We start from the raw sequence: 16,392 nt of genomic DNA, 5'->3' as shown, positions 1-16,392 counted from the left end.
CAAAGCCCTGACTTGCGTGCACTTGACCTCCAGCCAGCCACAGGGGCACTCATGTCATCTTTTAAAATAGTGAGACGCAGAGCCCAACATGCCCATGAAACAGGTCTGAGCTGCAAGTCCTGCGCCTCTAGAACACAGCACAGGGTTCTCCCGGCGGAAGCCACACAAGCTGTCACTGACTAGTGGCGGCTTCTGTTTCTGCAACAGACGCCGCACTGAGCCAACACCGCAGTTACTGCGGGGCCCTTCCTGCGACGGGTAAATTCCAACTCATGTTCACTACAGCATGATATATAATAAAGACTTAAAAAGTACTTGTTGCCCTTTTAATTACCAAGGTTGAAAGAACTGGTCATGAAAGTCATTAAATGGGCATGAAAAGCTCTGCAGAGTAGCCTGTGCAAGGGATCTCAGGGTCAGGCGGCGAGCGCACGTGTGCGCACTCTAACCCGTACAAGACCCGGAGTCACACGCAAACGGCGAGTCTCCGCACAAAGGCCATGCTGAGGCGAGAAACAAGAGTGTCTACAGCACTCAACAATGACGGGGAAGGCTTCAGCTGGTGTTTCCTTGTATCTCTGAAAATGACACAGTAACTGTTATTACTTTATATGCCAACATTATGTATAATCCCAGTGCTCAAACACTGTTTGCCTATACCTTCCAAGCTCAGAAATACACGCTCAGACAGAGCGCCAAGGGACAAAACAGTACGCCCTGTGAGAGGGAGAGCAGAGTGTCTAACTCTCCACCCCTCTGGAAGCAGGATTCCTAGAATTATAGGAGCTGGGCCACAGTCAGTCCAGGCATCCTAGACAACCTCAGGAGTAGTGGGTTCGAGGCCAGCCTGGAATACACTGCACGACCCTGTTTCAAAGCAGCAGCAGCTCGGGGCTGCTAGTAACACCCTCAGGTGCCCACGCACCCAAGTCTCTCTAACTATAAAACTCAGGCCGTAGTTCCAGTACCTCAAAGGAGAACAGTGACAGTAAGCAATTTAACACACACAAGACATTCAAAACGGTGCGTGGCAAACTGGAAGCACCGTAAAAGCCTCAGCTGTTCCAGTACTATTACACCTATTGCTGCCTCTACTGCTGTTATCACTATCGATGCTGTTCTCGTCATTATGGCCCTTGCTACTGTTGAGAAGAACAAACAGGAAATGGAGAGTCCCTCGCAGGAGACCATGCTCGCCAGATGACCTTGGAGAGGCAGAGGGGACAGCAGGAGAAGCACACCAATGGTGATGGTGACAATTGGTTCAACCTGGTGCTCCGCCCCAACACCCTTTCCTTTCCATTCTGGACCCCCAGCCCATCCAAGCCCCTTGTGGCCACACCCAGGCAATCCTGTCTCCAGGATAAAAGTCCTCCTCCCTGTGTCACTGACACTATTTATAAAAACTGCTCACATCTTTAAATAGATTCTTAACATGACTCTAATCCATTCAGAATTATTTACCCAGAATATACTAGAATATTTTTATAGGAGTTAGGTAATAGAGAATGCTATAAATGTATTCAATTTAAATATTTAATAATGGAAAATAGAAATACTTAGGTAAAAACCTTTAGTCCAAATAAAAATAGCTATCTGTAAAAAAACTACAAAATTAGGAGAAAAAGAGAACTACTGAGGCTCAGGAGTGAGCATGAACTCAGGTGGTGGTGTTTTAGTAGATGGGTCCCTAACGTTTTCTGGCCACAGCTGATCAGAACACATGTGTGCACTTGCCCCAGGCTGGGCCAATCAGATGACTTCTAAAGAATCCAAGGAAAAGACAAGCAGTGCAATCAAATGGGGCACCAGGCCAAGAATCGTAAACCAGCAGCCAGCACCTGTAAGCCCAGGCCACCCAGAGAGGGGAATCAAGAGCCTGAGAGCGGCAAGCGAAGCACAGACAGACGCAAACGTGGGAGGCTGGACAGGCCACCTGCAGAGGTCCTCACAGCAGTTCCTGCCTCCCTCTCTCGGCCCAGATGGCCGGGGCGGGCCTCCTGGCCTCCTCCCCGAGCGGTGCGAGCCTGCCTCCCGTGCTCTTAGCGAACTTAGCTCCTTTCCACTGAAGCCATCCTGGGAATGAATGAGTGTGCCCTAAAACACTTGATGTGACCCTGTAATAAATTACGTGTCACCAGCATGGTTCTTGTCCCGTGTTAACGAGACTAAAACAGCGTTTACAGCATAACACAGGCATTTCTTGAAGATTTATATATAACAACCCCGAAGTACTGCCTTGCTTTGTATCAGCACGATAATTCTGCAAAAGAATTTCAAGCTTCATGAATCACTGTAGAGCTCTATACAGTACCTGCTTCTTGGGAGAAACATGGACTCCTTAATGAACACGGAACCAGACAGCAGGATATACCAGCAGGTCCCAATATCATCAGGACTGAAAAAAAAAACAAAATGGTAATAGGATGAGATGATTATCTGCAACAACAAAAAATACATATAGCAAAGTACAGCACCCGTGTTATTTACACAACTGTAATGAACAGCATAAAATAAACACACAACAGTCACACTGTTCCAGTAGTAGGAACAGCCTACAAGACTCGTATCTCTGAAGTAAGCTATTCATTGGCGTAGTTACATATTTTAAATTTCCTTAGGCCCCTATAGCACCTACCATTCCAAGTTTTATCTTTTAGTTTGATTTTCTGAACAGAAAATACTTTCACTTGCTTCGCGAAATAAAAAATACAAAAATCAGAAGTCAATCCTCCCACTCTTGCCCCTCCCTGCCAAGTTCCCACATGGCTCCAGCACACCGCGAACGCGCCTCTGAGAACACCCTCGCGTGGTCACACGCGTGCACGCGGCTCACTCCCCGCGGACGCAGAGCCACCACGGCGCGCTCCGCACGCTGTCGCCCCCTGGCGGCAGCTCCTGGATCGCTCCGCCCCTGAAGCCGGCTTCCCGGCGCATTTCCCGCCGCAGGGCGTGGGAATCCTTCCCCAGCTGGCCCTCGCCAACGCCAACGCCTACCGACAGTCCCTCCTGCGCGCTCAGCCACACGCAAGTACGTCCAGACAGGTGGGAGCGCTGCTTGCAGCGAGCACGCAGCAGCACCGAAGGCGCCGGGGACAGCGCTGGGTCTCCCGCGCCACACCTCCGGGCCGCCCGCGCCACGCTCCTCCCTTGCCCGCGGGTGCGCTGCTCCCCTTTATCACAAGGGTAGAGCCTTCTGCCAAGGGCGTCTCTGGGCGCTCACAACTGGAAGGCAAACGAGCCGCTGCCCTGGCAAGGCCCGGATTGGGGCGCAGGAAGAGAAGGGCCCTGGAGGAGGGCAGCCTGCGCCCCGCGACTTCCAGGCAACCCGGGGCTCTGCCAAGCCTCCAGAACATGCAGTCTGGGTTTTACTTTCCCTTTGCTTTTCGTACTGTGAGGGCCTCTGTCTCATGTTCACCAGCCACTTCTACGTCTGAGAGTCCCGGCTGCACCTTCCACCCCGTGTACCTCACTCCCGCTCCCTGTTCTGGGCGTGCCCCACGGAGCCCCTCTGGGCCAGCGCGTCTGCGCGGAGCCGCGTTCACGCCTGCTCCCACGGTCACCGGCCCACTCGCTCTGCGCGGTCCGTTTCTCTTCCTACCTTGATTAAACCTCACTACCATTAAGAACATTCTCTTTCTGAAAACTCCAGTTGCGAGTACTTCTCCCCCAGGGCGCAGCTAACCTCTGACTCCGTTTATGACGCTTTCTAGCACCGGTTGATTTGTTTTACACAGGTAAGTGTGTCAAACTAATTAGTTGGGCTACCGGCTCAGCTCCTATAAAAGGACGAATCCCAACACAGCCCGGCTTCGCCAAGGGGCAGGCTGCGTCTCTGCCTCCTCACCCGGGGCTTCTGGCGCCAGCACTGCAGTCCCCGGCAGTCCCACCAGCTCCCCCAGGACACCACAGACGGCAAGACCCACAGCCACGGGTGGCGCGGGCCCAGGGCACCCCAGCCAGCGCCTCGAGTGCTTTGCCCTTTTGGTAAATGGATTCTGAAGTTTCTAAAGGTCACTGAATCTTACTTGCACAACACCAATCACTGCTACCTGGCCACTGTCACCAGCGTGCTGCTCCGGACGCAGGGCAGCCACAGCGAAGCCGCTTGGCCCTGATCTTCCCAAGCCCCTTCTCGAGCAACTTCGTGAACAGGGGCGGGCCACCGGGCAAGCGGAGCACGAGCACTGTCCCACAGCTTGGTCCCAAGGGACAGCTGCAGAGGTGAACTCATTTCTCGCACCCACATGCACGCACTTCCAAATGACCCACATCCTTTTCTCTCCAGTTTTTTAGATCATTAGGTTTTGCAACCAATGATCAGGCAGCTAGTGGGGGGGGCGTTGGTTATCTTTGTTAATACAAGTTAAGAGCGTTATTATTAAATTCTTCCTCGTGCCAAGTAAAAATGATATCATCTGCCAGACTCAAAACTAGTTTAAACATTTTTGGTAACAAAAGAAACAGGAAGGAAAAAAGGGATTTTTAGTAAACTCATTTTAATCTATTCTTAGAACTTTCCCTTCATCATAAATACAATGGTATGGGGAAATAAAGCCTAGAAAACGAAGAGCCATAACACCAATACTCTGGAGGCTGAGGCAGGAGGCTGCAAGTTCAGGGCCAGCAGGGCTACACAGTGAGCTTGAGGCCAGCCTGAACTTCAGAGTGAGACCTTGCCTCAAAAAGACAAAATTTAAATCTAAAAAAAGGAAAGCACAGTGGATCGCACTGCCAGGCCTGTTCGGGCGCAGCTGCTACCCCAGCCTTCTCCGGCGCTGAGTTCAGGCCCGGCGCTGAGTTCAGGCCCGGCCCGGCAACTAGGCAAGACCCCATCTCAGAACTATCTAAACTCATGGGCTGCAGACATAGCTCGGCGCAAAGCCCTGAGTTCAGTCTCTAGTGTTGGAAAGACAAAACACTGTGTGGCCTGGAGCAAGTCACTAGAGCTGCTGCCAGGATTACATGAAAATAATCATTAAATGCAAATGGTTTTACCATGCTGAAAAGTACCACGTGTGGCACGGATGTCTAGACTGCAACGTGGAGACGGTGACAAACACCAACTGACTTTTCAATGACTTCCTACCTGTCAACTCTAGGGGCGAGTTAACAGGGACAAGATAAGCACAAGGTTTCCAATCGCACCCTCCTGTCACGGATCCTGAGCACACGTGGGGGACAGGCAGCAGGTTTAAAGCAGGCCAGCACGGTGAGGCCCTATTCCAGCACCCTGAGCGCTGCTGGGTCCTCCAGTCAGGGCTGATGCTCCGTTCAGGAAGGCCGCGGAGAAGATCTGCAGGCACGGCAGTGCGGCCCTGGGTGCGGTGAGTGCCATGGGCCCAGCCCGGTCTCCACCTCCCAGCCGCCCCCGGCGAGCAGCTTCCTCCTCTGGTCCTCCCGCGGGCCTCGGGTGCCGCCCCCGAGGGACAGGCACCGGGCAGAGGCCCATGCTGAACCTCTGCAACTGTCGGTGAAACAAACCTCTCCTCTCTAACTCTGCTCTCTCAGTATCCTGTTACAGGGATGGACTTCAAAGGGCGTCACACTGAGATGTCCTCTGCAGGTCCCTAGAAAGCTGACTCACACCCCCAGCCACTTCTCCTCACAGGACACGCCAGAGGTAACTCGGAGGAACCGTACTGGAGTAAGCACTTGGGGAGAACGATCACTCGGGCAGCAAGCACCGCTGCACACACGGTGCACTCGCTTCACAGCAGGCTCTGCACCGGCCATAACTGCTCTGTTCCTCAGGCGTCCCTCTTTGGCTAACTGGGACTAACAATGCAACACAGTGACTCCTATGGTAAACAATCCTAGAAATAGTTCTATGCTAGAAAAGTCTTCTTCTTCCTATCTATCTCTTACAGAACTCACATTTAGTTTCCACTCAAAATTCTTTCTTGTAACATGTCACCATCAAAATCTGTTTCGCTTAGTCAGTTAGTCTTTGTGCGTTTGTGTGTTGTGTTTTTTTTGAGACATGGTCCAAAGCTCAATCATGGAAGAATGCTATGTATTTCCAAGTATCATGTCTGACAGTGCCAGAAACAGGTAGAAAAGAAAAGTCTAAAAGAGTCCAAATATCAAAGCAGTACTCTGCATATCTCCCTGACAGGCTACACACATGCAGAAAGAAGACCCATGATTTTTAGACCAAACTAAGAATGGATAGTTGGTGTGATTCCCACACATCCCATCCTCCATGGACAAAAAGAAAGCCGCAGAAGCCAAGGTCGAGATTGACAAGACCCTCCACAAGCCTGAGCAAGGAAGGAATTAATAAGGTCAAACAAAACAAAACATTAATAGCGGCTGGGGATTTAGCTCGGCGGCACAGTGCCTTCCTGGCAAGTGCAAGGTCGTGAGTTTGATTCCCGGTACCAAAGAGGAAAAAAAAAAAAAAAAATTCCAAAAAAACCCAGACCATCACCAATGACAAGCAGCAGGGGGCAGCAAAGAGCAACCAAGGACAGAATAAAGTCCGTTTCCTCCAGGGTGTCCACCAAGGAGGGGGGGAGTGTGGGGGGGAAGGGGAGAGAGAGATAGAGAGCAGGACAGGGAGAGGGAGAAGGGGAGGGAGAGAGGGAGAGAGAGAGGGAGGGGGAGAGAGAGAGAGCGAGAAACCCTGTATTATAGATTTTTGTGTGGCTAATGCACAAAGTAAGCTCAATGGGTAAATTAAAGCAACACACCGGAAGTGATCCTCCAGTGACACCAGGACAAAAGAAAGGTAAATGCACACAGAGCTTCTACGAAGGAATGAGGTATTCATCATATTTTAGAAAAAATACCACCAGGAGTTAACAACTTCAGAGTCCATGCTCTACCTTGAGAACTGAGGGAGGTGGAAAGTAAACTATAAAATAACGAAGTTCACAGGTTAAACTATGTAAGTATACAATGCCCACCACATGCAAACAAGTACCATTTAAAAGGTAGAAGACGATTTTTGTCCTATTCCCTAAAAACCTAAATTGTAAAGAAAATACTGCACTTGAAAGCTCAAAAAGAAAAAGATATGTGAGTTTAATATTTAAATTGCTCAGAAAACCTTTATTTTCCACTCGTTTCAGGAGCTGGAAACCCACAAACAGGGTATGACAGTAACACCAAAGAACCTGGGAACCGCTTACCGGGTGAAATTATTATGGCACTGACCTAAAAGTCACCAGCACAACAACGTAATAGGGAAAAGGACTACTCATCTCTTGGTCATAAAGCCGAAGTCTGACAGTCTCTCATACTCCGACTGTACTCTGGTCTTCACACGAAGCTCAACAGAGGACAAGAACAAACAAGACATTTCCACACAAGCTAGCAACAGGCCCCCAAGATGGCGCTATGCTCATCACAGGGTCACAGATTATGCGCACCTCAAACAACGTGTTCTTTCGTTTTCAAAACTGCACTTACACAAACTGGTAAAAGTAGAAGCGTGCCCGTTCAAGGGCCGCAGACTGGCCCAACACCAGGGATCTGATTATGTCAATCTATAATCAGTCTCTAAATTCTGGTCTTACGAAATCAGGCTTCACTGCTTGCCATAGGCTTCTCCTTGCTCACTAGTGCTACGACCTCAGTGTAGCACAACGTAAGCGATCACTAGAATCAAGTCAGGGTACAAACTCAAGGGAACTGCATGCAGGGTTATGTACGACCTGCCTTCCCGCTGTCGGCTCGGCTCACGGCCACTGTCTACACCGTGCTGGTTTACCGACAGAGCACTCTACCTTCCACTGAGGTGCCGTGCAGTCATGAACAGCACGGTCGGGGACCATGAGAACGTGCATGGGCAGCCGGGGCTTTGGCTGCTGCTGTCCCCCGTGAGCAGAACAAGGCAGGAAGGGCTGTGCATCTACCCCACACGCAAACCCATCCGCTTCGGTGCAACAGCATGAACAGGTCCAACAATGCTGCTGCCTGGGCTGACAGTCGAGGCTGCACAACCCCAACACCAGGCTCACACGCAGCTCTCACTTCAGCCAATGGGACGGGGGCAGCCTCAGCTTCTCCTCATATGAAACTGGGGTGAGCGCTAGCAGCCGCCTCAGAGACCCTGAAGAGTAGGCACGGGTTAAAGCAGACAGAGCACTTGGAGAGCACGCGGGGCACAGACAGGCTTGTTAAATGTTTGCCCCGGCTCCGTCATTAACATTGCCAGAACCACATTCCAGAGGGGAGGACAAGTCACAGGAAATTAGTGCTGACTGCACTGGTCTGCTTCAGTGACTGTCAGGCATAGTCACCCCAGCTTCCACACACCGTATCTGTGCATCCACTCTACTGATAGCTTTTAATGCTCCTGAAAGAAACAATTATTTTAGCGGAACGCAGTGGAACATGCCTACAACAACAGTTACCTGAAAGGCTGAGGCAGGAGGTCAAGTTCAAGCTGAGGACGAGCGAGAAACTTAGCAAGAACTTGTCTCCTGCAAAGGTACACGGCCGGATATGACGTCTGGGATTTGGTTCTAAATAATCCACTTATAATTGGGAGAGGAACAGAAAGATGAAACATAACTGGCCATGAGTTAAAATGTTAGATGATGAGTAGTCCTTGGGGAGCCACTATCTGTAAGATTACCAGTTTTTATAATTTTCCATAATGAATTGAGTAACAATTTGGGAGGGAAAAAACTCACTTGTAGTTGCCTGAAAAAGTGGAGACTGTTTTTTAAAGAACACATCCACGAGGACCTGGCTGCAAGTCTCCGGCGCACACGGGCCGTCACACAAAACTGGCCAGTGTGCAAATGTCCAGCCAGACCTCTTCCACAGGGGTCTCTGCACATTCTGCTTCTTGTGACAAAACCACGTGCCCCAGACAACTGAGCACACTTCTGACACCTAGTTCAGAAGGCACACGCCCCTCTCTACGTTTCCAACCCTCTGTACAAATCTATGTTCCCACAGTTACTTTGGTTTGGGAGTTTCTGTTGTCATTTTCCTTTTTTCTATTTCTACCACTCTCAACAGGTTTTGGACTCCTAAGGGCAGAAGATGTATTTTATTTATTCAATAAATATTCCCTATAATAGGCCTGGAAGGGAGTAATTATGCAGTAAGTGCTTTGAAAAACAGGAAGCAAAGTCAACTGAACAACAGTCACTCATGGTAAACACAATCAAACCAACAGTACACCCAGTAAGTCAGTTCATATATCTAATGTCATTTATCTATTATGTGTCTACCACAGTTTTAAAAACTCAGCTGTCATTTCTTATGAAATATATTACTCACCTCAAAGGACTATCAGTACAATTTAAAAAAGAAACCATACCCAAAGAGCTATGGGCAGTTTATCTTCCTATTTCTGAAAGCAGTACAGACTGAAACACGCCCCTTACACACACTATCTTCACATCTCATCGAGTGTAGCTGTGGGAATATTTGTTCTGTCCTGTTGGAAAGACTACGCTATTTCATATTTCATAATGATAAAAATGACAAATACTCCTAATATGCAACGGTATCTCCAACCCACACTTAACAGATAAAGATAATGTGAACTTATCAGGATAGGACTGCAAACTGCCCTTTTACAACGGGAAACAGCTGAAATGTTCCACATTTCTAAACCACTAAAAAGTAAGTTAACACAAAAACAAGGTTTTGCTGACTTGGCCAACCATTACTAATACTTCTTTGATATTTTAAGGAAATTTAGTCATTGCATTATACATTGTACAAACAGAAAAGAAACACCTACTAGTATAAAACTTCATTTGCTTCGTGTCTTTCATATCTCACAGTTTCACACATTAACCTGCAAAAGGGAAAAAGAAATAAGTTCAGCATTTGAGTAAAAAACCAGTAAGACTTTAAAAAGTTAAATAAATCACGTAGTCTTGAAAGTCAAGAGTATTTAAACCGCTCACCACAATCACTTATCACCCTCAAGAAACACATTACTCATACCCACGTTAATGAAATTAAATACAGTGATATGCTGGAAAACAGACATAAGGGGTCAGCTTTGCCACACTTACTTTTTGGGGGTATTTTATGCTGTGGCAATGGTATCTGGCCAAATTAATGTTTCCTGAGGCAGAAAGAGAATGAGAGGGAACCACAAAGCTGGAAAGAAAACCCTATTAACTTAAAAAGTGATAACATCATTCACAGCTCCACATCAACACTACTTAACCAGTATGGAGCTGTAGACAAAAGCACACTTGTACTGACTCAGTATTTTTATGACCAATGACAATGCAAGCCTTAGAATTAGTTACTGCAGCCAATTCATCCCAAAGGAAAAAACTGTGAAATTATGAAACCATGAATAAGGTTCAAATATTTAAAATTATGTCAAGAACAGGAATAAAGACGCATCACACTGTGCGAGTCACAATGAGGTGTTCGAGCAATGCCCCTCACAATGACTGCCTCTCTGGGCAAGGAGCCGTGCACAGGAAGCGGGCGCTGGCTGCAGCGTGAGGACGGCTCCAACAGCACCTCCATCTGGGGACAGGGGGCTGCTGCTCCCCAAGCAGCCTCCCACCAGGATCAATGCACACCCGCCCCTCCTGTTTGCTAAGCCCAACTTTTCCTCTTTGCTCTTCCAACCCCACCCCCTTGCGGGGATCCAGGCTGACAGGACCACACATGTCTGGGAGCAGAGCTGCATGGCTGCCCCCAAGAGCCCTGCTCAGTTGCCCCTGCACCTTCCCAACACTACAAATACACAGAGCTGTAAAGGTGGTGCCTGGAGCTCTACAGCCTGGGCCCCGGTGCCATTAACGGCAGCACTGTGTCTGCCACCCTGATACTAGCTTGAGACGAGTCAAGTGCGTTCCAGCTCAGGGACGTCACTGATGTCCTGACTGCCTTGGAAGCCCCTCCTTCCGGCCCACGTCAGGGAGATGCACTGGTCTTGTGTTACCAGGGCCACATTTCCCACAGTGAGTTCTAAATAAACAGCAAGCAGTGCAATCCTGCACCTGGCTGCCTCCTTCACTGGGGCTGTCCTCAAGCACCATGACTGGCTTGCTCCTGAGTGCTCCTGCTGAGGTCCTCGTCCTCAACCTCTCTCTCACAACATGTCCACCAAGTGCCCCTATTCCAGGAGCAGAGGCAAATCTCAGACAGACATCACTGAACAGTTTGCTTCAACAGGTCAGATCACAGTTCTTCACAGGAAGGGGTGACGGTCACAGTGGTGAGTTTAAGAAGCACCACTGGCTCCTGTCCTCGCCCCGCCTTCCCTGCCCCTTCTCCTGTGCAGTCTGCTCCCTTCCCACTCAGTCACTTCACCAACAGACGCACAGCTCTGCCCCTCCTCCGCTGTGAGCACCGCCAAGCGTCCCTCCCTCCAGAGAGCCTCTACACTTGGGTTTCTCCATTACAGAGCATCTCCTTCCAGAGCTGTCTACACTCTCCACCTTCACTTCTCAGCTTCTCCTGTGATTTGGTCCTGAAACGCCAAACAACGGCTCTAGATGTCGTCAGCATCCTCCTCCTCATCCAAACCCTACCTGGCCTTAGCGCCTTTCTCCTCACACAATACGCATCTTCTCGAGGCTCCTGTCCTGGTTTTGCCGGGCTGCACTTAACTACCCAGTCACATTTCCCGTCTCCTTGGCGTTCCTCGCTCTGCTCCTCTACGGACCCGCTCCTGTCACCTCCAGAGGCCAGTTCTTGGCCCCCCTCTCCACGTATGGAGTCTCACTCAGTTTACGCTGTCACACAGAATTCATACACTGATGACTCTGAAAGCGATGCCCCAGACCCAAACTCTCATCAACACATAGCCAAGTAAATCCTGAACATTCAACAGCCACCTCACATTTCCACTGTCCAAAACGGAACTTGAGTTTCTCACCCAAAATCTGCTTTCCCAAAGTCAGCACCCACGTGTTCCTGCTTCCCTGCAGTCATCACCCTGTCCTGTGTCTTCTTCACATCCGTCTTTCTGCCGGCACCTGTTTCCAAGAGTCCTCCCCCAGAACTGACCAGATTCACCACTGGGAGGAACCCACAAAGCCTCATGGGCTCACAGATGTGTGGCCCTGGACAAGTCCACTGCTGGGCTTGTAGCTGGGTGTGGTGTCAGGAGGCAAAGCCTGGCGGGAAGAGGTGGTCCCTGGGGGCGTGGCCTGGAAGGGAGTTACACAGGTGGCCCTATTCCTGGACAGCTATGCTGTAAGCTGCTTCTCCTCTGCTAGACCCACCTGCCACATCACCTGCCTTGGAAACAGCCAAGTGTGGACTGAAACCTCTATAAACTGTGAGCCAAAATAAACCTCTACCTGATGTGTGTCGGGTATTTTGACCCAGCAATGAGAAAACATCTAAGACAACCATCTCCTCCAGTAAGACCCAGCCAAACGTCGTTATATGGTCTTCATCTTTTATAGGATCCCCAGTGTGACTTACGCTTCCACTCTCGCATGCCTGTTGCCCATTCTCCACCTGGCTTCCAGAGATCTTTCCAAACTTGGAATCAGATCATCTCACACCTCTGCCCGTAATCGCCACAGCCCATAGAAGACAGTCCAAACTCCTTTATGCTTGAATACAGGCTCTCCCCAAACTGCTGCACTAGCTCCGCTACACTTACTTCCTTACCAGGCCTCCCCCCAGCGCACACAAACCCTGTTCTTACCACACAGGAAAGACTCCTCCACACCGCACAAATTCCTGCATGGCTGTTCCATCTCAGTGTCACCACCTCTGACTCCAAGGTCAGAGCAGCTCGTCACCCATGCTTAATACGCCCAGCCACGAATGTCTGAACGAAACAGCACTGACCATTTCTGTCAGTCCTGCCTGTCCCGCTAGCAGCACAAGTTCAGGGATGGCAGGGTCTGATCTATGTCATCGATGAGTCTCCAGTCTCCATCAGCATCTAGCACTTGGTACACGTGCAATCAATGAACACTTACAAAAGAAATAAATGGAACCAATACTATCAGAAAGTCATGATAAACTATCTCCTATGACAATGTCTTAAATAAAATAGTACCAAAAAGTGTTTGTCTTTAAACATTATTAGCAAATGTTCAGCAAAAGGAAACATCTCCCCTGAACTTGTAAAGGAAAATGATCTAAACGAGCCTATAAATTAGTGACATCCATCTATAGTGATGAACAAAATATGTATTTCCAGCAGGCTCTTGCTTTTAACACTAGGGCTGCATAAGGATGTAGCTCAGTGACAGAGAACTTGCCTAGACTACAAAAGGCCCTCGGTTCAATCCCAAGGCAAAAACAAACAAACCAAAAGCCCCACTGAACAGCCTCAAGCAATTACTCTGCTTTTTAACAATTTTTGGTCTCTGCTCCTAACTGCAGCACTTTTCCTACTTGGCAAACATGCTGCTCCTAATCTGTAAGGACTAAGGGAATAAACACTTAAACAATAGTTTAAATTGTGCTGAAAAACATACAGTTCTCAAGAGAACCTCCAGACTGCAGAGAAGTATGTGACTCCAGCAGGGCTGGGCGCAGGGCTGGGCTCCGGGGCCTCTGTGGGGCGGGACCGCCACAGGGAGGGTGCCACTGCCTGCCTGTCACTGGACATACCAATTTAAAGTCCCCGCTAGGAGCATTTGATTTTCTAAAACTGAAAAACTGTATTATATGAAAGTTTTAACTGTTCTCTACTAATTCTGGTAAAACTTACTTATAAAATTCAAAGAAAATAACCTAAAAGAGATATATCTGTTTTTCCCAGAAATAGGAGTACGTATTATAAACCCATTTATTCAAGTCCTTAGGTTGATCTGTACCTCGATTTCTGTTATAATTCATTTGGTATCCTGATCTTGTTCTTAGAAAACCAACTTAGTGGGGCTGGGGATTTAGCTCAGTGGCACAGCGCCTGCCTGGCAAGCACAAGATCGTCAGTTCGATTCCTGGTACGGGGAAAAAAAAAACAAAACAAAACAAAACAAAACAACAACAACAACAACAAAAACCAACTTAGTTAAACTGATGTTGTCCATATGTAAGACTTTTCAATCCAGGATGAATAAGATAAATATCTCAAAGACCTCTCCCCATAACTATGGAGTTATATAAACTAATTTGTCAAGCTCCAAAACAGACTTTGTAAGATTTAGACTATACTATGCCCTTAAACTGATCAATTGTTTCTGGAAAAAAAAAAAAAAAAATTACCTTTGAAATGGCAAAAAGTTGGTAATTGTGAAGTTGGTTGATGGGTGTGTGGAACTTCGTTGTATTTCTTTTTTCTACTTTTGTGATTTTGGAAATTTTGAAAAGATATTTAAAAGTATTAAAAGTTCTTTATGATATGAAATTCCTATCACCTGAATTTTATACCCACACATATTAAACACACTCAACATATCTAAATTATCCAATTGTGGTTTCATACACAGTACACAATGAGGGTGTGACCTTTGTATTTGCACTTTAACTAATTACATTTGCATTTGAAGACTGCATTTAATTAAACAATTAGTATTAAATCTTTGAAAAGTTATAAGATACCAAATGAAAAAATTACTCACTTTAATTTGAGCCATCTTCTAAAATCCCAACGGTTTTGCCCTTCCTAATAAAACTTGACTGAATTTTTAAACACTTAATCTGCAATCTACTTTAATTTAAATGATTTTCATTTAAAATTTAATTTTAGAAGTACTCAATCCTCCTGATACTTTTTTCAATTAACAACGAAATATGAAACTGACATGCTCAAAAATTAATTAGTGTTTAAAGAGTAAAGAAGAAGTATACAGTATGGGAGAAACATTCCTTTCATAATTTAAAAGTGCTGGCACCACAACTGGCCACAGCTGGGGGAAACAAGACCTTCCCATTCTGCCCCAGTTGGTGTTAATGTGTAACGCACCTTCCAGGGTCCTTTCCATTTTCTATTACACACAATTAAGGCAAAATCACTTCTATTCTTTATTATGAAGCACAGATAAGTGATAAAATTTTTTCATGAATGGATGCCACTGAAACAAGTACAGGAGAAACTGTTTCTCAGAGAAAGGCAGACCACTCAACACAGAAGTCAAGTCTACACAAACACCTAAAACACACTGAAATTGTCAACAGAATCACTCTCCAAGTAGCGAGAAACATTCTGGTTTCTAATGTATCTCAGCACTAAGCGGTATAATTTTATTTGCCAAGAGGGTACACGATGGTCCTTTAGTGTGTTCACTAAATGGAATTTACTCCTTTCAGTCAAGGGGAAGAACGCTCTGCAAGAGAGGTCAAGGAACATTACCATAACAGAAATGCGGACAGAATGTGTGAGGACGACTCAATTCAACTTTGTAAACTTATAAAGAGTTACAAAACGCAGTTTTATAAGTAAGTTTTCTTTGAGCCTACTTACTGATAATAAAGGCATATATGAAGTTCCAGCACTCTATCATCACGTTAAAGTGACCTACCTAAGCTGATGCTCTCTCAGGTTGGACAAGGCTTCCATACCGTGTAAATAGGAATACACTATTTCCAGGTCCTGTTTCAAAGAAAAGAACAGAAATTACTAAAACTGTTAGGGAATGAAGGTTTCTAAAGTAAATTACAAATTATACAATGGGTAGCTTTCTAAAAAATGTTTTCTCAGATATTAAAAATAAATACTACAAGAAAAGATGACTTCTACAAGTTACAACTGCCGTTGGGATAAGCACAAAACTTTTTGAAGTAATAAACAGAACCCCCTCAAAATTTCTAAGTTACAGTCACAGATAAAGAGATAGCCAATATAAACCAAAATAATAAAATATCAAATTCATAACATGAAGAAATGGAATGCAACTGGAGACAAATAAATTCTATTTGTTCTTTAAAACAAATGGACAAACTTAGGAAAATAAATTCTTTGTAAGTTACACTTTATCATCTACCTTCTACCATTTATATCAAAATAGCAAATATGTTTTAATTTTGAAACATACATTATTTGCCAATACCATGATTACTCTAATTATCTTAACATAAAAGTAATACATGATGCTTCATGACTACACTTAAAAGCATTCTGAGTATGAAATCAATTTTTTAAGTCTTACCAAAATGCAATTTTATACATTTAGAATGAGTTAAATTTAAATATTTTCTCTTTAAAAAAAGAAAGTATGTCTTATTTTCTAGATCCAAAATACACAGGAAAAAAGATTCAAAGTTATTCATAAAAGTTGTTCATAGGTAAAAATGTAAAGTCCTGTGCACATTCATACATGACAAGGAATTAGTATTCTAGCAAAGAATCAGTACTTTAAGACTCCAATACCTATATTACACGTGGTTTGTCGTAATGACAATTTAAATGGATATTTACTCCTCCTGTAAATATTAGTCAAAATCTAAAATAAAGGTCTTTTAAAATATTTGTAAACCTCTGGAGGGAGGGCCCCTGGCGCATGGGGAGCCACGGGCAGGGAGCGCCGGTCTTCC

At 46.4% G+C, this 16,392-nt stretch overlaps 1 protein-coding gene across 1 annotated transcript in view; it reads right to left on the bottom strand.

Annotated features, from left to right (window-relative positions):
• Positions 1-15,451, bottom strand: part of Rapgef2 (Rap guanine nucleotide exchange factor (GEF) 2) — a gene marked incomplete at its 5' end in the record, with an annotated part of 168,074 nt that extends 152,623 nt beyond the window's left edge. The window contains 3 exon segments of the mRNA XM_013522900.1: positions 2,315-2,398; positions 9,713-9,769; positions 15,381-15,451. Of these exon segments, the coding sequence (XP_013378354.1) occupies positions 2,315-2,398; positions 9,713-9,769; positions 15,381-15,451 (212 nt within the window).
• Between the last annotated feature and the right edge of the window lie 941 nt (positions 15,452-16,392).

The sequence above is a fragment of the Chinchilla lanigera genome, unplaced genomic scaffold (assembly GCF_000276665.1).
Source record: "Chinchilla lanigera isolate Chin_1 unplaced genomic scaffold, ChiLan1.0 scaffold00070, whole genome shotgun sequence".
In the NCBI taxonomy this organism is placed as follows: domain Eukaryota; kingdom Metazoa; phylum Chordata; class Mammalia; order Rodentia; family Chinchillidae; genus Chinchilla; species Chinchilla lanigera.
This window is presented reverse-complemented; position numbering and strand designations above follow the sequence as displayed.